The 22,795-nt window shown below is 33.9% G+C and overlaps 1 protein-coding gene across 8 annotated transcripts in view; it reads left to right on the forward strand.

Moving 5' to 3' along the window:
* Positions 1 to 604: 604 nt before the first annotated feature.
* LOC106116722 (MAP7 domain-containing protein 2) overlaps positions 605 to 22,795 on the forward strand; it is a 35,109-nt gene continuing 12,918 nt past the window's right edge. For 4 of the 8 annotated variants that reach the window (XM_013310676.1, XM_013310679.1, XM_013310680.1 and 1 more), the window contains exons 1-6: positions 606 to 799; positions 11,930 to 12,114; positions 12,580 to 12,618; positions 18,352 to 18,554; positions 19,537 to 19,575; positions 22,681 to 22,775. In XM_013310676.1, coding sequence (XP_013166130.1) covers positions 754 to 799; positions 11,930 to 12,114; positions 12,580 to 12,618; positions 18,352 to 18,554; positions 19,537 to 19,575; positions 22,681 to 22,775 — 607 coding nt within the window. In that variant the 5' untranslated portion in view covers positions 606 to 753. Of the gene's footprint in view, positions 800 to 11,929; positions 12,115 to 12,579; positions 12,619 to 18,351; positions 18,555 to 19,536; positions 19,576 to 22,680; positions 22,776 to 22,795 lie in introns of all 8 variants that reach the window. The other 4 variants (XM_013310674.1, XM_013310675.1, XM_013310678.1 and 1 more) reach the window with 3 other exon arrangements.

Genomic DNA, 22,795 nt, shown 5'->3' on the forward strand with positions numbered 1-22,795 from the left:
TAGGAAGCAATTTATGAAAAAGTTCGATCTTCTTAAAAATTACCACCGAGGAACATTTTCATTACCAACATTTAGTTATCTTTCAAGCATTTAGCAAAAGTTATATTAAAATATTTATCCCGGCCTTTGCGTGAAGTCTATTCTACAAGCAAACCGCCAATTCAGAATTCAGAAAGCTTTGAGCATTGAACTTTAATTATTGAACCAAAAATTTTAATGCTACAGCGCCACCTGTTGTCGATAAGAGGAAACAATTTTAAGATGTTCAAAAACGGCGTTACAAGAACCTGTTTACAGTTAAGCGACATCTATCGGATATTTATTGGCCAAACTGTTCTTTCATTTGTTAGTTAAAAAACAATTCTAATAGATGGCTCTCTCTACTTTTGACGTTACAGATTAAAAATAATTTTGTCAGTTTTTAAATGTGTAAGAATTTAACTTTATGCCATTGTGCAAAAAACTTTATTTTATTTATTTTATAAAAAGTTTTACTGCACCTATGTTAGGCAAATATCTGTAAAATAAGTAAAAAATATTATAAGCTTAATTCAAATTGTTAAATCGTGCTATCTTCGGTTTCTTGAGTAGATTGCTCGACAAACTGCAGTATACTTTGTTGGCAGTGAACGGAACGAAGCGCTGTCGTATAGATCGCTGGCTGGCCGTCTGGCTGAAAATAGTGAACGAAGTATGAGTTTTCGAAATATGTTCGAATAAAAAGTGAACAGTGAGTGACTGTCATCGAGCAAGATGGTTGATGACGTGAAAGATATTACGGAAAACGCTGAAAGTAAAGGTATTATGTGCATTTAAAGTCGATATGTGCCGTTAAAGTGTGAAATGTGATTAAAATTGTCCAACCCTAAACCGCATCGTGGCCCCACGTCGTGGGTTCGTGCACGGCTTTCGAGAACGTCCGCAGTGGGATGTGGTCGACGCAATTCGATGTTTTGTTTTTCGTCTACATTTGGGCGTCATTTTTAACGTCGCGGTATGTTCTATAATTAGCAAAGCGAGCGCCAGACGGTGATGAGTGCTCTGGAATGTGCCAAAAAATGTTAGGACCGTCTGTCATATTGTCGGCGGTGTTGCAGTTTTGCCGGATTCCATAAATTGTTACCGTTACTCTAGCCCAAAATTGTTGGTTTTGCACGTCTATAGTGCATTTAGGCTATAATTTTAATAATTAATTGGGCGTGTTTTGCCATTAGAGTTATGTGTCACTTTATCAAGATATAGCCTGACGTAAGTACATATTTTTGCATGTATGAGTATACATATGTATTTTGGAGCGTGCGTTCACACAGCTGTAACCAGCTTTCTAGTTTATCTTATCAACTTTATCTTTAGCCGTATGTGCAAATTGCAATATATCACTTGGCTGAAATTGCATTTTATGACATCATTGATAGTGTTTTACATGAGAACAGATAAAAAACTTGCCTTAAATGGAAAATAAAGGTTTAGTACGGAAAGAAATTTCACTTTCAAGATCTTGTGAATGTCATAGGTACTTGCAAAGAACATATACAATATAAAAACATAAAAATAAGCAATCTTGTAAGTAGTTATCAAAGCTACAGCTGTTTGTGATATGGATGGTTACAAAACATACTTTCAAAAACATAAGTTTTGAGTTAATTGCATACATTAAATAATTAAAATATGTAAAATTCAATAAAAAATTAACCACACATAAACTGAAATATGATTATTTTTCTTAGCTTCATCATTTGACCTCAAACTTATGTGAGAAGCAGAATATTTAGGTTTCAAATTCTTTCTCATTAACACTGAAGTTAAAAATAGTTTGGGTTAATACCCTCACTACTCTGACCCCCCACAGAGTAAAATACAGCTGTTGTAGTTATGTTTGTATATATTATGTAATAAAACAGATTCTTTAACATTTACTATGCTGAAATTTCTTTAAAAAGACCTTATGACTGTTTAAGAACAAGACGGAAGTTAATTTTTTTTGTATCACTTTTTGACCAATGAATACATAGTCATGTTGTGTTTTTTATTTAACATCTGTTAATCTTACTGACAATATTAACTCTATTAATATTAAATCCTCACTGCTACAGAGCATCACCATAAAATGGCAATAATCAAATAGGCACAAAATACCATATCTTATAGCCTTTCCAATTATAGAGGTCAGTACATATATCTACAAGTATGAATCCTCAGGCTTCTTAACCGTCACAACTAAGTTAGGACTTGTCAGCCATCTACGATTAATTTTTTAAATTGCAGTTTGCTGCTAATAACATCATGGTAGATTAAATTAATATAAAAATTAAAAAGATGGTTTATGTTCAATGATTATTTTTGTCTGACTGTTAAAAAAAGTATTTTGAGCCACTTGCCACTTGATGATTTTATATTTTTGACTAATTATTTAAACAAAGTGATTGTATAAAGGTTCCGTTTTTTTTTCCTATGACGGAACCCTAAAAAACAAACAAAAACAGTTTCTTTGATATGTTTGGAAACCTGACACATTTGTGTTCATTTAAGCATGAAGGACATTCATTTTATGATATAAGATACTTTAAGATAAGTCAAATTAATGTAAATTTGTTTAACAATTCACCTAAATACAATTTGAGGAAATTTAAATTACACAGTTCTTTGGAAAGTGTTTAATTAATGTGATAAAGAAATGTAACAATTTAATTTCAATAGAAACCTGAAATTTATTAAGATTACTACGTCTATTGCTAGATAAGTGTTGTTGTTTCCAATACATCTTACTAATATAAATGTGAAAGTTTAGATGGATGTATGGATGTTTACTAGTAGGTATCTGGAATGTCTCAATGGATCTTGATGAAATTTGAAACTGAAGTAGAACATAGTGTCAAAGAACACAGACTAATAAAGTTTTTTTTCTTAATTATATGCGGACGGAGTCGCTGGCAATGGCTAGTTGTTAATAGTCTATAGAGCTTTTGACTCGGCCTGCAGTTGTGGTACATCACATAATTGCTAACTAATCATATCAAGATTTAATTTTCCGCACTCTGTTATTACTAATTTGGGCAGTACAAGCAAATTTCTGCTTCAAATTTGCTCTAAAGAACTAAGTTTAATATCATAAGTAATTTATTCTGTTACAAACACTTTTCTGTGGAGTAATACCAAACCAAGACTCATTTACAGTTAAATGTCAATGTATATAAAAATTAAAAATAATATTTAACCAATATTTAAGTGTTTATCTCCTAAAAAATTGCCTACCATCATACAGATTTTGATGAATCTTTGGTGTGATGTTTTGAAGATGGCAGTACATTTTGTGCTCTAAAAATTCCAAATGTTTTTTGCCAACTTCGAAAAGAAGTTTTTTTAATTGCATTATAATTTTTTATATATTTTTTTTAATTTGGCTTTGCGATGTCAGGTTAAATAATATTTTTGAGTTGTTTTTATCTTGTCTCTAATATTATAGTATGTTTTTCCCAGTGCAAAGTATTATATTATGTCATTAAGATAATGACAATCTTATCAAGCTAATTAATAAAAAATTTGATGATTTATATGTAATGAAACTGCAAAAAACATATCTTATTTCTACAATTTTAATGTGATATCATGATGATTAATCTTTTTTATGCCTTTATGTTTACAATTTATTAGGTCTATGGTAGACTCAAAAATATTTTTTTATGTGACTGCAAAAAGAAGGAGGTTATCAATTTGTATTTTTGTGTGTATTACCATGTAAACCGCTCCTGATGCTCGGATTTGGATTTTTTTATTTTATACATTGTTTATAACCAATTTTTTTTAATGTTCAGTTGAATTCAAATCTCTTTTTTATGTATTATGTTGAGTATGGTTTCTAAAGTTATTATTATTAAATCTAGTCCTTCTGTGTTAGGTGTCTATTGTCTATGGTACACAATTACTATTGTGATTAATTATTAAATAACCTACCCACATATTATTAATAAATGGTTTATTGTTATTATTAGGGGAGGGATACCTATGATATATATACAATGACTCAACTAAGAAAGTAGAAAATGACTTATTAATACTACTCATTTAGGCTCTCTCGGATTTAATTTATTTTAATTTCATAAAATGCATTTTGCTCTTGACTCTGTCTGCATGCTATTTAGAAAACTTAATACAGCCATCCATCTATCTAAACTTTCGCATTTATGATATTAGTATGCTTAGTATGATTGATGATGGCCCACTGGTATGCTTGACCATAAACTGATTGTTGTTGCCAGTTTAACCCAAATTAGAATAAAACCATAAACAAAAAAATAAAGCGAATTGTCTTTGAATTTTATTAATAGGCAATGATGTAATGGCTAGTATTTATCGTATTTTTATAAGCTTTTATTAATATTATGATTCATTCAAGTGTGGGTTGTAGGAATATTTAATATGCGAAAAATTAGTGATAGGGTTGTCAAGTAGATGTGTTATGAAAATTAATTTTATTAATTCACATTTTTTAGTGCAAAATGTTTGTATGGTACATGTGAATAAAGTATATAGCAGAAATAAATTATACATATGATGTAATTTTATTAAATTTTTACAAAAACAAAGTTGACAGCCCTGTGAGTTGCGTCAAGAATCTTTATTAGGAATGTTGTAATGTAAATTGAGGACTGAATGATCTTGAGCCATTAGACAGGTGTTTACCTCATTCTTTGTGACATATTTCCTTGACAATTCTGTTATTCGTATATAGCACATATAAATAAGGTCTTACGGCCATGTGACTAAAGGTTTGGTAAAAAAACGTACTGGATTTTTTGTTGCGAAAATTTGTAGAAAGTTTTAAGAGATTAAATAAAAGTATTAGAAGTTTGTGATAGGGCTGCACTAAATGGATATCCACCGACAGCGTATTATTACGTAATTATTTACTAGTTGTGACACCCCTTATTTTAATCAGTTGGCAATTTCTATTCGTAAGAAAGTGATGCTGACATCGCATACATAATGTATCAGTGATTCATCGCCCAAGGGTACCGAGGAACCCGTTCCAAGTCTAGTGTCTGGCCTTCACGGTACAACGACCTCTAAGTCCATTGTGCTAGAGGTGACAGTTATATGAAATAAAAACACAATCATTGTTAGAATGCTTGCATTCGGATCTCGAATACAGTGGCGATTCAATTATCGATTTTGCATCAAACTATTTTAGAGCAAATATTAATTTAAAAGAAATTCCATACAACATAGCCGCCGTTTATTGACGACGCATGTTTCACTCTTGGCAAATATTTGAATTAATTTCAACATCTGAGTATTACTAAGTGTAGTATAATACATTGTAAAACTGCAATGCAGCTTCGTTCCGAAGAACATTGTTCGTGTGGCATCATCCTAATAGTTTTGAGCTAATTGCGAATAGTCTCGACATTTAGTTTCGAATTCTCGGAAATCGAATCCATACCATTCCTAACATTTCCTTAGCTAGCATTTTACTTAAATCAGATAATGCCCCTGTATTTTTATATAGAGCACGACACAATTTGAATCTTGTAAACAATGCAATGGTATTTGTATTTAAACCTTTCTTATTCTTTACATAATTGAGAGTGGGTGTAGCGGACGTCTTGCTTCGACGTGTATGGCTTCAAAGCATTATTTCTACAACTCCAATTTTGACTTTTCAATTTATTGCAATATTGACTTTGAAGTCCTATAAGTTCAGAGAGTGGGTGAGGCTAACCTTTAATTGGAAGCGTTAAATTTATTAGACACTAACTATCGCCCGCGATTCTGTCCGCGCGGATATAAAAAGAAACTTAATTAGTAGGGTATGTGTTCTTCAAGACTATGCTTTACATCTATGCCAAATTTTAGCGAGATTCGTTCAACCGTTCTAGAGATACCTTTAAACATCCATCCGTCCAAACATTGGCATTTATAATATTAGTAAGATATAGGTCCAGGTATTCCATAGTTCTAAAAGTCTGTTCAGAGACTACAAATTTGAATGTCGATAAATTTTTTAAAATCGATCCAGTAGTTTTTTAGTTTATTCTTAGCAAACATAAAAAATAAGTTCCCCTGTACAATGGGAAAAATATTAAACCAGATCATTACATTTTGACGTAGTTGTTTATATGTATGGTTAAAAATACCTTTAAAATGCTTTAAATAAATTAAGGGATTTCGTACGTGATCAGTTTGCTAATAAATAATATTGGACATTAAGAGATAAAATCATCTATACCAGAGATTCCCAAACTTTCTCTTGGACCCCAAACAAAATTTAATTGATTTCTATGAACCTCTTGCTACATTTCTTTTCCATCTTGTAAATACTTAAGTTACTGACCTCTAAACGGACTGGCTATAAGACGTAGTGATGATTTGTCTATTTGATTTTCGCCATTTTGTCGCTGTTGGTAGCGCTGTAGCGGTAATGTAATCCACATTCAACAATCCAACTAATAATATAGATAAAATAAACTGTCGCTTAACATCAAAATGTCAACCAAGCAATCGCCTGTCCATTTATAGAGTAGAGTTCCTTAAATTTATTTCCCGCAATCTTAAATTCCATTCGAGTTTACGTCAGGGGTCTGGAGTACTTTGAGAATCACTGACTCAGTTATTATTATTAAATAAAGAAAGATGTGTAATAAAATAGTATGATTGTCCTATTATTAATCTTGTTTGTAATAGTTTATGGTGAATTTAATAAAAACAATAATTTATGAATCATCTCTATGTTGTATAGGCATTTAATATTGCAGTAGACAGAGCACGAAGTCGAGTGTTAACTGTCTTTTAATTTCTATTGTTAATTGTTAATTATTAAGTTATGTGGGACAAGATAAAATACCATTATTTAAGTAAGTAATTCATTTATTTAAAAAAAAATGTCTTTAAAAAATTCGTATCGTTATTTGGAGCTAAATTTAATCTTTTATATAGCGTTTAGTTTTATATTTAGAAATATTTGTCGTGTTGTATTTACTTGTAGTTATCAATCCATCTGAAAAGAGTTACATCTTACAAGGTCTCTTGACATATGTATTTTTTCGATGTATTGTTTTACATACCTCCCATTAGGTCTGATTTAAATAAACTGGATTTATAATATAATATATAATATTCATAGATGTATTACAAACACTTTTCCACTGCAGTGTATTGAGGATTTCTTTTGACTTCAGTGAATAGGGGGAAATTGTCTGTCTTTATAGAGTCGCTATCATCAGGAAATTCGACTACATCCCAAATTATTCATTCTTAAGCTTATTTATGTAGGTATTTTCTAAATGATTTTTTTTTCATTTTGTTGTGATTTTTTTGATCATGTAAGTTGAGGTTATTTTATAAAATATTACCAGATTTTTTCTTAATCTTACTAATATTATAAATGCATGTAAGTTTGTTTGAACGGCTGTACGAATCTCGATGAAATTTGGCACGCATGTAGGATATAGTCTGGAAGAACACATAGGCTACTGATTATGTTTTCTTTTATTATTCCTCGCTGACCGAGTCGCGGGCGATAGCTAGTTTGCTAATATTTCTTGTACCATTCCAACTAAGCTCTGATATGGTTTACGACAATAGTGTCCATGTCCATCTCGACCATGTGATTAGTAATCCGTACCCTTAGCTATTAGGCTATTGACGCTTAAAAGTTAAAAGCAAGTTTTTTTTTCTATTCCTATTAAGCTCGTCTGTATAATGATTATTTGTATATTGACACTTTAATTATAATCTTGTCAAGCAATTTGTATCCATTGATTTGATTTTTGTCTACATGTTACCCCGAGGCTGTAGAGTTAGCGAGACCGATATTAAATACACTATCAATTTTCTCTACATCGACTTGCTAATTTAATCTCGCTTATGAATATGACAGTCTCGTTAGAGAATATGACCTTTTCATGGTCCACTCAACCATCCCTTATTGGCATTGCAATATGAACTTTATCTTGATTGCTATAAAGTTCTATTTTGCGTGAATGTCAATTTTGGTATATGATTTTGGACTTTATTGCGATAGCTTAAGGTCGTGGTGTGGGCGTCGTTTAGGTTTGGAATCCAACCTTAAATCCTACGTAAGGCAATATTAGGTGTTTGGCATATTAATGAGTGCCCACGTGCTTTTGGATTTAGAGGTTTCGACATAGAATCATAGTATATCGTTTTAGATAAACTAAGATTTGTTAATCGTACATTATTGGTAAGAGCCAATTATATTGCATTTTTATCTTGTGTGGGGTTTTATCCGGTTTGGAAAGGACCAACTATTTTTGACTTTGATTTGATATTGCGAATAAATTTGTAATTCTTTGATGTCAACTTACTTCCATAATTTTCGTGTTTCAGTTAGTTCAAACGTTCAATATTATAAACTCTGTAAAAACCTGCATATGTTAGAAAAATACAAGTAATTTAAACTAGATATTATTATAGTAGAGTACACTTCCAATGTTTTGCTCTCAATTGGCTTGGAAATGTTATTTATCAGCGTCTTATCAATGTCCGATATCGGCGGAGAAATGCGACGCCCTATCGCGTCTGGCTCGCTTCAAATGTAAATAAGTATGAAATTAAACCAGCAACATATCTTATTATTTATATGGTCATGAAATTATCATGACAACGAGGTAAAAGATTAAATGCATCACAGTAGACTAATAAAAATGACTCAGCCTTCTGTTAAGACATTTTGTCGTTTTATCTAAAGTAATTTTAAGACAGTATGTTTTTGATATATTATCTCACAGTATAATAGATCGAAACTAGTCTACTAGTTAGTACTACTACTAGTAGTTCCTAGACTAGGAAATATTTATGTTTCTTAGGACAGCATAATTTGTAGGATGACAGTCCAGAGGAGGCATAGCACAGCCTCGACGTGGTGGTGCTATAACAAGACTAGGCTTAGACTTGGCTTGGCTTTGGCAAGAAGAGTTCGGCGAGGCATTGCCGTTAACAGTTTTTTGACTCTACGTCATTTGGATAAAGATATGATAGGAAAGAACTGTCAACTGTTTTAAGAGAGATAAAAGTTTAAATTGGTGGTGATGAGAGTTACCATGTTTTACCATAGGATTTGATAACACATTATAAACAGGAATCGATATATTAAGTGACGTTGGTGTATTTATGACGCCTGCCTGTATGTATTTTAGTCTTTAATGTTTAGGCAGTTCAATCGACGTGTGCGTCTATACTCCAATGCTAACCGAATTACACGACCTCGCTCTATATAAATGTATGAAATATTTCATTGTTTCATATATCTTGATCATAGCTTTATTGTATCTTACTAATATTATTAATGCGAATGTTAAGATGGATGGATGTTAGAATTTATCTTAAGAACAGCTCAACGGATCTCGATGGATGTAAGACATAGTCTGGAAGAACATATAGGCTACTTATGTGTTTTTTTAACCGGAGACGCTAGCAAAATATATTAAACAATTTTTATTTGATTTACAATATTAATTCTGAAGATTTATTTACCGGCCTATTTCGTTATTTTGAAATCTACAATGCTCCTATTCAAAGTATAAAAAAATCTATACTTTATTAGATCTCTATAAGTTATGGTATGGTCATAGACTAGCCTCTTTTCATTTTATTATACGTAATAGATACCATGACCTCAGGTAATTCATTCATAAGTATTGATTAAGGATAACTACAAGGTGGGGCGGTTTAATTGGGTCAATTATTTTGTTCAGACACGCTTACGTGTTTTATATCCGAGTTTCCATTTAAGAAATATTTGTATAAAAACTGTGACGATTAGTTTTTTACCCGGTTTACAAGAGAGTAATGTTTGCCACACAATAAATGTATGTGTGTATGTTTGTAACTCAATGAACGAATCAATTTTCACTAGTGAGATGTTACTCCATTCGTTTTCTTCCCCCGACTGACAGAGAATCAGAGTAATTGTTTGGTTTTATAAAGAAACTAACTGTGTGCGACTCTGTCGGAGCGCAATTAGAAAAACTTAATTAGTAGCCTATGTGTTTTCCAGACTTTGGTCTACATGTATGCCAAATTTCAGCGAAACATATTCAGCCGTTTTGGCACCTTCTAACAAACATCTATCTATCCAAACATTCTCATTTATAATATTAGTAAGATTGTGTTATGTATATTGTGTCGGCGGTGGAAACTCACAGTAAGTCATTCACATGTCGTTTAACCGACCGTATTACAGTTAAGATAAAATGGAAACTAAAGCATAGCTGAAAGCGTTCCCAATTTAACACTTTCACTGACACGCCGACAGCGAATAACATTGAGCGAGATACTTAGAATCGATTTCCTAGATCTACCGAGACGTTTTGATAATCTCGATATCGATTTTGTATACGATCATGACTGTTAGAGCTCTACCTTTGCCTATTTTTTGGGCTACAGAATTTAAAAAAAAAATTCAATTAGTATTCATTCAAACTTGCATAAATTGAAATTACTACAGACTACAGTTTTTTTTTAATTCAATGAGTAAAGAATTTTGTATGTATTTCTATGAGTTGTCTATTCTATTTCTAAAGTAATTTATCGTGAAAAATGTGAATATTATTCGATCTTCTATATGTTTTATTCAGTTTAAATTGATTCAGGGTAATAAAGTAAAAAAGCCAGATGTTAGGTAATCTCAGAACATCTGTTACTCGTCAGTACAAAAGGTGTTACGTTACACGCAATGTTACATTACACCTAACTTATAACATTTTATATATTAACAGTAAATATGTATATAACACTATGTCTAAAAAAAAATATTTTATGTGATTGCGTAGTTTGTATACGTAGGTGTATGTATGTAGAAGAAGCGAGAGTGGTGTGTGACGTGCCAAATGGATGTCCTTGGTTTCTGCCTACCGTCCTGGGTTACGAGCGTGAGTTATGTTGTATAAAAAATGTGATACATTTCTTTCCACTATAGACAAATCAAACATAAGACGTAGAGCACAACTCTATATTTTTACGTAATTTATTCAAAGTATAATACAATTTACAAGAAAGAGTTTTTTTTACATATTATAAGGTGGCAAACTAGCGAGCGGCCGCCTAAAATCGCTGAAATAGCGAAGTGACCGTTGCCCATAGACATAAGCAATAGCATATGCTATTACAACACATATGTGTTGCCTACCTTTAATCGACGGAGTAGAGGATGCACAGAAAGAAAATATTTTCCCTTTCCATGAATCCTCTCATCCGGAAAGTCCACTTCCACTTCCCATCCTTTCCTTATAAGAAAAACGATGGGAAGAGAAAGAGAACTAAATTAGGCCTCCGGGACGCACACTCATCAGACGAAACGCGGAATTGCTTCCACTTCACGGCTGTCTTCTGTGTGGTCGTGGTATTTCAACGGGCGAGCCGGGCCAATTCGTGCGAATATGTTAAAGCGGGCTCTACCACAGTAAATTGTCTTTGTACTAAACATAGTAGATGCAGAATACATAGATTTTTTTCTATATTCCCATTATGATAAATGTATGTTAAAATAAGAATAAGAAATATATTAGATCTTTTTATATAAAAGCCCTAAAAAGACAAAGAAGTACAACTTGCAACTGGCATATTTCCAAATGATATGCAAATTTATCCTAACACGTACTTAGGATGTGACAATGTTTCCTTGTCTCGCAATACGTACCATTTTAGTCTTAATATCACGGTCCGGGACATTCTGATCTAGATTCATTGCGACGCTAAATATGAATGCCCTGTGATACATAGAATGATTCATCACAGTGATAGCTATAATATACCACGGATTATGATGACAAACAATCCGTCATTATTTACTCTTCCCGCCTTATGGTATATCTTTGCGAACTTGGTTGTTATGAGTCAGATTTTCTCTTAAAAAACTTTTAAGCAAGCGTTTTTTCTTTTCCTCTGTTGTAATATATTGTGTCGTTGCCAGTGTCGTCAGAGGCTTTGGACCGGTCGAGGCTGGCGCGCGAGAGGCGGGAGGCGGAACAGCGCAAGCGGCTAGACGAGCTCCGTGCACACGCGGCAGCAGCTCAGGCGCAGCGCGAGAAACGAGACGAGGACCGTCGTCGACGACAAGCTGAGCAGCGCGCAAGAGATGACGACAGGAGGCAACAGGTCAGTATACAACCAACAACCAGTCTTCTTCACTGTGAGTGAAAAACATGTGTCACGGCATTCAAAATTCAGTCATATCGATTAACAAGCACCATAGAGTATTCTGCAGTTTTATCTGCCTCTCAGAGATATTCTGATGCACGGTAAAACAGTGTTAATTGGTGCAGACGAGATTTGGTAATGTTATAAGTACACTTATGGTTTATGAAGCCATATTTTCTTATTCTCGTGGGATTTCAGAATTAAGCCCATTCCGAAAGGCTCCTCGGATAAAATATTGTTTACAAGAGTGGCAGATGGTAATGACAAATAAAAAGCCTGCTTCGGCCCCTTAATTCCGTTTCGGAATTTTGGTCCTCCATCTATTTTAAATGGGAATATTTAACAAACTCCTGTCGCCTGCAAGAAGCACATAGTCCCGTGTTGCGAGGCAGATGACTCTCAAGTATGACTTTGCTCCGACAGGCCGAGCAGCGAGCGAGGGACAGCGACAGAAGGCTACAGGTTCGTACCTCAGCCCTCACCATCCCCACCACAAAAACCAAGAGCAGGACATATAGTCGACTATGTCATTTGAACTGTCCCCAAAACTTTTAACTATCAAAGGACTAGCCGTTCTATCAACTTGTCACTTCTATGTTGGTGAGTGAAATATTGTTTTGGTTTGAGCTAGGCAATGTGCGCGCATATGTCACCGTAATTAAAAAAACAACATGAGTTACAGCTATCGTATAATGCATGAAGATAAAAAAAAATTAGGAGTATGCTACTTGTATTTTGAGTCTGTGGTAACTTACATTTATTTTTATAGTTATCGTCCTGTTGTGAGCACTTTGGCACTATGAGCTATATGCTCACACTGTTATAGTCTAGGAGCTATTTTAATTATGCTATAGTGTAGGAGCTAGTGGAATATTTCTGTGCAATAACGACAAAGATCCGCAAGTCACGGACCTTGCTTTTGAAATTCCTGCCGCGCCTAAACTGCACGCTGCAATAATTTGCCGTTGGTTTATAGGTTATCTGGACAATCGTGTTTAATAGCATGAACCAAAATAACTATATTAATATGGACATTGTCTAACTAAAGTTAACAAATACATTGATTATGTAATTACGCATGTTTTTTTCAATTGTACTAAAAATGACAATCTCACGACTTTGCATTGTTTTCAATAATTTTGGAATGTTGTTCAAGAGTATGTCTTCGGTCAAATTTCTAACGTTAAGTATATTTTTTTTTATATCATAAGGTGGCAAATTAGCAAGCGGCCACCTGAAATCGCCGAAATAGCGAAGTGACCGTTGTACATAGACATACGCAATTGCATATGCGTTGCCTTTAATCGACGGAGGAGAGGATGCACAGAAAGAAAACATTCCCATGCATCCTCTCTTAAATTAGATTAGTCGATATTGAATCCCTTTGTTTTAACTTCAAACCCCTTGTTTATATGTTTTGTTTTTTATACATGCATCTTAATCCTCTATCTGTACTTTAATGAATTAAACATATAACTATAGTCTTACGTCTTTTGTATCTGCGGTTATCTTGTGAGCCAATTAACCGCACTGACGTCACATCCCACTTACTCCCGTCTACGATGTTAAGACAGGAATAGTAAATGTCTACTGCGTTTGTGCGTCTCACAATAGGTTTCCACTGTTGAAACACATGTTTGTAAACATGTCATCTAGCATTCTCTTTGAAATATACAAAGATAGAATGTGTTTTTTGTCGGTAACATCTGGACTCTGATCTACAAACGCTTTATTTCGGTTAATAGTTAAATTTTATTTTATTGTGTCCCTAAAAGGCATACTGGATCGAAAATGTCATTGTCGTTTTAATTTGTTTTTTATTATATTTTTTTACGCAACAAACAACAAATACTTTTTCATTGTAAATATACATAAGTAAATCGAGACCTTGAATATTTCACATAACATTTGTATCTTGTCTATACTAATATAAATGCGAATATTTAGATATATAGATGGATGGATGTTTGTCCGAACGTATCTCTAGAACGGCAGAACGAAACTCTAAAAAAATTGGCATACATATAGAACATAGACTAGAAGATCACAGGTTACTAATTATGTTTTCTTTCGATGCGCACGGAGTCGCGGGCGACAGCTAGTTTTCATAAAGTGGCGTACAATTTATTGCAACTCGTAGGTATAACGTTAAGAGGCGCATTTTCAAAAATTTCACTATCTGCTGACCGCTGTGGTGTGGCGAAGTGAAAGTTTCGACGCCGACGCCCGCACCTTTTAGATTGCTTTATTGTATAAGATTATAAGAACAATTATAAGATGTAGAACCACACGGAAAGTCTGTCGACGGTGTGGCATAGCATTAAGTAGTTTTGGAACACAAATTACAGCGTCGTCACTTGTTTCCTCAATTCTATGTGTAACTAGCCGTTGCCCTCGACTTTATCAGTGCAGTATTAAAAAAATAGCTTATAATATGCTCGCGTGCATTAGTTACCTTCATGTCCCGTCAAAATCGGTCCAGCCGTTCATGAGATTAACGAACGCGCCTATGCGGACACACAGAAAAATTACGTACAGACACACTAATTTTATTAATATGTATAGATACAGAAGAAGCACTTTTAAGAGCATCAAGCTATAGCTTGTTGTTCAAAGATTGCCAGTGTTGTAAGGTTCGTTTGGCCATCTGGCATCTCTCTTATAATCTCATATAACAGTTTATGGGAATATTAAAAGGTGCAAATCGTAGAACGATGAAACCATTTACAATAATACAACGTCAATAAGAGAAGCCTTTGACAGTTCGATACATTTAATATTTACTAACACAATCCCAACAATACATTGTTATGATTACAATTAGATTATAGTAAACGTTGTTGACATACTGTTAACTGTACAACATTATTGTTGTAGACTTTAACACTTTCAATGTCATTACAATTTACGGACAAAAGTGATGTACCAGGGAGAGTTGGTAGCACGTAAAGTGTTTTAAACTTTTTTCTAGACTTTCTTCTGCCTATCCAATTAGATCCTTACAATTTCCATATTTTTACGTCTGTTTGCAATAATCAAATTCAGGTTTTTGTCTTACACGATCGAATTTTCACATAAAAAATGATATATTTATATTTGTTAGAATTTGCAAAAATAAAAGTTTAACGGTAACTAAAATGTTGGGAGACGTAGACGATCAGATGAACCTCTCTATCTCAAGTATGCCCTTCAGAAACAAAGCAGTAATTCGAAAGAAACACGAGAAACGCCAAATTTCATTAAAAAAATTGGAATTTTCGAGATTAGACGAAAAGTGTGCTGTCTACTTTTTTACGCAGGTTGTACCGTGTACCTGCGCACGCGCAATTACGTAACTGACGTCCTTGCACGCTGATGTCACTATTGACACTCTCGTCAGTCGTCAGCTCGGCATTTGCATTACAATGCGGCGAATTCCACCACCGTATCGCATTGTACTGGTGCACTCACCGCCAATTTACAATTAATTAGTAAGTCTATTGTTGATGGTTCATATGTAGTTTAACTGAAGTAAGACAATGAATGGTCACTAAATGGCAGTTTAGTATGGGCGACTGTGAGGCTATATATATCGCTATTCCATTCATATCTTTGAAATTAGGCTATTTTCTTCTTAATCTATTTTAAGATTTATAATCTAATTATTTATCCTTGAATTGAGTTTTGTATATAATCCTTAGTGCAACCAAGTCTTGGGGTCTAGTACGAAAATTTAGAAATTCGAGAAAGTATTCATAGGCGTCACCGACAATTAATTACTTTTTTAATATTTGTATAGCAGAAATTGTAAAGTTCAACGATAAATCATATGTATTTTGACAAATTTTTTTGATGTTGCAAATACTTTCTCGCAAATTTTCGTGCTAGGTCTCCTGATTTGTACTTACGTGAAATATTGTTAAAAATCTACTTACCTAAAAGTATAAATACTGCATTTCCTAGTAAATATCAAATGGCGCAATGCGGAGAGAGATTGGCTACGCTCCCGCTTTGTAGCGAGCCCGGGAATCAGGAACGTAGGCAAAGTTTACGGGCATCGCAATCCTGGAATATTTATGAAAGTATTTTATTCCTAGTATTACGAAATCCAGGACCCAAAGTACGAATATCTTATTTAAGTTATGATATAAAATAACCCTTACTATGGTATTTGATACATGAAATAACGATGGGTTTTCGCTGACAAAATATTTGTTCAAAAGCTTATTGTTCCTCTTATTTTCTTTAAAATAATATATCAATATGGTTTTGTACAGGTGTTAGAGCAGAGAAAATAAGTAAAGATTGATAGAGATATAATTTAGAGAAAAAATATGAATGTTGAATTTCACGGCTGAGTTTTCAAAGCCAAAAGGCAATCATTCAAAATAAAATAATATAAAGTTATCTTGAGAACTATACGTATAACTCTATGTTAAACCAATATCTTTCTAGTCTAGAATACCATTGGATGCAGACTGACCTAAAAGTCTAGCTCGGATTTTTAGGCCGGCTTTCATGTGTAACACGGCTGGCTCGTTGCCAATATGTTCTGCAAATGAGCACGCTTTTATTGACATTTTTAATGAAATTCTTGAAATACTTTCTAAAGGAAATGGTATCCAATAAATGGACACGGTTTGAGAAAACACCAATGAAAATACTTTTGAATTCTGTATATCAAACAATATTCTAGATTTATAGAAGAAAATATTGATTACACAAACTTATTTATATTGATGAGAAAAGTTAGTGAAATCCATAAAATCTAATAAGTAATTTCTGCAACTTTTCACGAAAATTGGTAACGTAAGACAGGTCAGGGACTTGAATCATATTCACCTTAGATTAGTCACTTTCATAGTAATCATTAGACAAATCTTTTGGCTTCTCCATTAATAGTGGAACCGCACCTTAATATAATACAACATTCTCTCACAATCTCAAATATCGCATATTTGAGATGCCGTTGACAAGGCTTGCATAAACATTGACGTAATACCAAGTCTTGTGCACGTTACTTATGATGAATCGCGACGAATATTATAAGGTTGAAATTGCGCCTTATTGATCTATAAAATCGATTAAAATCTCTAATTTGATGGGCGATCAGAATGTAATAATGGAGAGAGTATCGTGTCCTACGGGAAGACAGGAGAAGTATAGGTTTTGTCTGATGGGTGAAGTTCAATCCCATTATCCTGTGTCCCTTTCTCTTCCCATCTCTTCTTTATAGCAATAAGTCAGGCAAAATATTTGCGACTCTTGTCTGAGTCTCACTTAATAGACGAAAAGTAGAAGATGGTTACACGCTTCGAAATGTCACCAACTTGTGTGTGTGTGATCGTCTTGTGTTTAACATATCCAAGTCATCTGCAGTCGTGTGAACACTAGACTCATATTAGATGATAATTGAAAGTAACATAGTTATGTAAGCCGGGTCACTCAGTACTCGTCTCGGACCTGACCTGATTATCTGTAACACGCGGCCATCAATTGACTTGGTCAATGAAACTTGTGTACGGTTGGTGTAGTGTGATAGGATGAAATATGGTCCTTGGATTGTCGTATAAAAATAGAAAGAAAAATTAATATAATATTGAACTATATATTTTGATTTTTAAATATGAAAATTCTCTAACTTTTCCCAAATTATTAGTAGTCCTCAGCACACGGAAATAAGTCGACAATACGGCGTACGGAAATACCTCAACGGTGGCGATGGCTTCGGGAATATTTTTAAAAGCAAGGAGTGGACGGATATAGCCCTTCCTTCAGGACCGGCTGCATTCCGATGCACTCGCCTAACACCGACTAGTTATAAAAATATTATCTTTTAGAATAATGTAATCAATATAAGAGATATGACCGATTAAAAAGCCATCGAGACGGTTTTACCTTGATCTTGTATATATGAATCAGTTTAGGTATTTTATTCATTATGTCGCGTAGTTTTTCTAGCGAAGAATCTGGCAAGGATTGAAGCATTCGGTTCATTGAATGACGGAACATATAATCTGATACTATTTTCAAGAGTTTCAAATTGTAAATTAAATTTGCAACTCAGGGCTAGTTGTTACCTATCCTCCCAAATGCTAGATATCTATGGAAGGAAATAATTGAAAGTCTACGATTATGAATTGAATCCCTTAGAAACCCTAGTCCAAGGCACAAAGTAGCTTTGAATACCTTCTTCACGAAAACCTTTGTATGCAGGTGGAAGAACGCAAGCGTGCGATATGGGAGGCGTCAGTGTCCCGTCGGGAGGCACTTCTCCAGAGAGAGAAGGAACGCACGGAACGCCTGGAACGGGCAAGAGCGGCGAGATCCACTCCCAGGCCTGCATTCGCCTTCGGTTCCTCGACACCACGACTGCTGGAGCCAGTTGATTCAGCTGGATTCTTCTGGGCCGCGCGCAGGTGAGATACGTTAAATATTGTACCGGGTCGAATTGGCCTTGTATATGTGAGACTCCAGGTCATATTGACCTGTTTATGTTTTACGCTAATAAATCTTGTTAATAATTATTATAAGTACCTATTAGGAAGCATTTTCACAATAGAATAATGTTTTAAAGCACATTTTGTATTTGAGAAGCTAAGTAGATTTTTTTATTTACAATTTGTTAATTAATTTTAATATATGTGCAATAGACGAAACAATAGAAAATACAATTTTTTAAAACATATTTTTTTATTTTTTTTATTCGCTTCGCTTGTTCTTAAAGTAATTATAGGTGTCGGTCATTAATTTATTTGTTTCTAAAAGATTTTCATAAGCCACGCGTCTTATAAATAATTAATGACAATTTTTACACTTTTGAACAATTAAACAATTTTTTTTTTATATCACAAGGTGGCAAACGAGCGAGCGGCCACATGAAATCGCTGAAATAGCGAAGTGACCGTTGCCCATAGACATACGCAATTGCATATGCGTTGCCTACCTTTAATCGACGGAGGAGAGGATGCACAGAAAGAAAATATTTTCCCTTTCCATGCATCCTCTCATCCGGAAAGTCCACTTCCGCTTCCTATCTTTTCCTTATAAGAAAAAGGGTGGGAAGGGAAAGAGGACTAAATTAGGCCTCCGGAACGCACACTCGTCAGACGAAACGTGGAATTGCTTCCACTTGACGCCTGCCTTCTGTGTAGTCGTGGTATTTCACCGGGCGAGCCGGGACAGAAGAAGATGTTAAAGCGGGCTCTACCTCTGTTAAAAATACTAATTACTTGGCTTATGGAAATCTTTTTTTTATGTGACTAGAAACAGTATGCTCATAAAAGGTGCGGGTTCATTCTTCAAGCCATTTGACAGCGAAGAATAATGTCGCCCCCCATATTTAGACACATTTTTACTGAGCACTAATTTTTTGTTTTTTTTTATTTCTCCAACCACCAGTACCAACCCACTCGATCAGATGAGCTTTTTTGAGTCGCTGTAAGCAATTTAAAGTTTTTTTTAATGGATTGTTTATTTTTTGATTGTAATTATTTAATTTGTCGTATTAACATTGTAATTTTAGTTTTTTTTAACAATTTTTTTTTATTTTTTAAAAGTTGTGTATTTACTAGAACGTCTGTGGTGCATCAAAATATTTTTTTTTATTAAATACTTCCCATTTAAAGGAACTGTTCTATGCATCCGCTCTAGTGTTTACGCAACTTTATCTTCAAGATTAGTAGTTTAGTAGATTTGAGTTGATTAGTTTTGCTTTGTGTATTGAAGGATGTGCATGAGTTTGAATGACGCAAGTAATTAGTAGCTACGTAGTTACGTAGAGTATTGCATGCAACTGGTATTTAAATATTTTGTACCTTTATCTAAAATGTTTTGTCTGTATATTCTATGTTGAATAGTTTATCATTAACACGTCAGCTGCCAGAATATTTTTTCGAAAAACGAAATTTTTTTTTAAATTTAGTTTTGTCCAAAACCATTTGATACCACCTAAAAATATAGTAATACCTTATTTACATTGCTCATATACTTATTATTTACATATGAATGGAAGTATGGCTTGTCGGACGCAGTCCGACAAGGCCTGATTGAAACATTAGCTTGTCGGACGTATAGTCCGAGATGGCAGCTAACGTGTTAAATTACTAAAATACGTATAACACTAGGTTTTACCCGCGACTACGTCGGCGCAGAATTGAAACTTGTTAGCTTATGTGTTCTTCCAGATTATGTGCCAAATTTCACCGAGATCCTTTTAGGCTTTCTGGAGATACCTTCTGTCATTCATACATACATACAAACATTCCCATTTATAATATTAGTAAGATCTACTAAGCATTAAATTTTGATGAAAATTCAGTGTTCCATTTTTAAAACTTTTCCCTCTGTTTCCTCTGTTTTAAAATGCATTTTGGGTCTCATTTTTTATGTCGGGTTAACTTAAAACTTAGTAGATTACACGCGATTAGCTACTAGGTGACGATTCACGTCATTTGGTGTTTTCTATTTATAGAATTGACGTATGATTGTTAACTTTTTGTTACATTAGTCGTGTGTTCTATTACGGAAACGTACTATACACCGATGAACGTCATGTCATAAAATTTAACTTGATTTATTATTGGAATGTAATTCTTATCAACAAACGTTAAGAACTAAATTGTTTTGCAAGGCTTAACGGTTTGATTCCATTGCAATGTTCGTACCGTTTCATATCCGAATCTGTAGTCTTAGTCACGACCACAGACTAACTAAATATCAGAGATTGTATATACGAATCAGCTGATTAATAAATCATCAAAATATCGATGTGACGTTTGCTAGTTGATTGAACTTGTTTTTGTTACTCAAACTATCTACTATCATCTTGTTAGCTACAAGATTTGTATAAACTTTCATTTCTTTTTTTTCCTTATTCGAATGTTTTAAAGTTCGCTCTAAATATAACTACACTGTGCCATGGCTTGCAGGACATTGCAAACTATAGTCCGTGAATACTCAATTACGACGCGATCGCTGCGACCCAAATAGCTCCTCCAGCCGAGAAATGCAAGCTGAGCTGCTTTTGTATATAAATAGCATAATCAATCTAGATATATAGTAAATTTCAGACATTCCTGTTTGTAAATAAATAATATTTTCATCAAGAACCGTTAAACTGTTTCGGGGATACTTTCTAACAAACATCCGTCCATTTGAACGTTGTAAATTTACTAATTTTTCTAGTACCATTCCAACTAAGGCTTGTATTTTTATACATGGTTTACGACAATAGTCGAATGGCGGGTTTCGAACCCCCGACCTCATCGGAAATCCGTACCCTTAACCATTAGGCTATTGGCGCTTTAATATTAGTAAGATAGTTGAATTTTTCGATTTGTTTCTTTTCCAAAAAAAAATAGCTTTGAAAAAGGAAAAAGTAGCTGAAAGTGTCTTAGTTTATTTACTTTTAAAAAACTTATACAATACACAAATTGGTCTTAACACTATTTGCTATGTCCAAAGTACCTATTTGCCGCGACAAAATGGCTGCGTAAGAAAGATGAATACATTGCGTTGCAAAAATATAATTTTGTTATACGATAACGTAATACCTGTTGTTGACTTATCTCTTGTATATTGCTTTTTATCATAAGTTTCTGGAAGCCGATTAGATATAAAAGTAATAATCGATGCTCAGACGCGGAATATTTTTTGGCACGGAAGCGATTCTTAACAAAGGGATCTCATTAATTTATGATAACTTGATATCTTTCCGCCTACAGATACGATTTACTCTATCATTTTAATTATAGCTGATTTTAAAAAAAATATGACGTTTTTTAAAAGTATAATATAACATAGAGTAGCTACCACTGCAGAGTGGATAATAGGCATGAATAATTTGGCACGCGTGAATAATTATGGTCCGTTGCCGCAATGCAGTGTCGCAGTTAAGCTCTCAAGTCTATTCTAAATTAACTGCACTGGGAGTGTAGTGTTAGATTTATAGATATATCGATATGTAATCTATAAAACTAAAATTTTATGAATTAAGACTAAAACTTCGTAATGTTCAAGCCACTAGTTCTGTCCAAAGACTCGATGACGTAATCTTCCTTCCGATATTACACCAGCGAGCATTGTCTCTGAGAGACAATGCCCACAAATCACCGGTTATGGGTGTATACCTCCGTTAACTATAGTGATTTTGGAGATCAAATAGAAGTATTATCCTTATCCTGTCTAAGAAATCTTTTTCGCTAAAACAATTTATATTTAAAAGTATATAGTTTTGGGCATTATTGTTTGAACCTATACAATTTTTGCATGGATCTTAAACTACATTCTGCTTTGTAAATTCTATCTTTAAACTTTTACCTTATATGCCTGCCTATTATAGGTTTTAATAACAAATATCTGCGTTATATTTTTTATTTGGACATATCTGAACTAATTTTGTGTGCAACCAATATTTAATGCACATACAATATCTACTTTAATCATCTTTTATTCTCACATAATATTTGTGTTCGGGAATGAAAACTAACCCTTACGACATGTGTTCTGAATACAAATTAGTAATATAATCGCTTGACGTTTCAGGGCGGCATCAACGACGAATGTGATGTTCGCGTCTGCGCCGCTCACGAGACGAGCGTCGGCGTTACACCTCGACACCTCAGATACAGACAATAAAGGTACAGTGAAAGAATTAAAA

This window comes from Papilio xuthus, unplaced genomic scaffold (assembly GCF_000836235.2).
Source record: "Papilio xuthus unplaced genomic scaffold, Pxut_1.1 DF827714.1, whole genome shotgun sequence".
NCBI classification, from domain to species: Eukaryota; Metazoa; Arthropoda; class Insecta; order Lepidoptera; family Papilionidae; genus Papilio; species Papilio xuthus.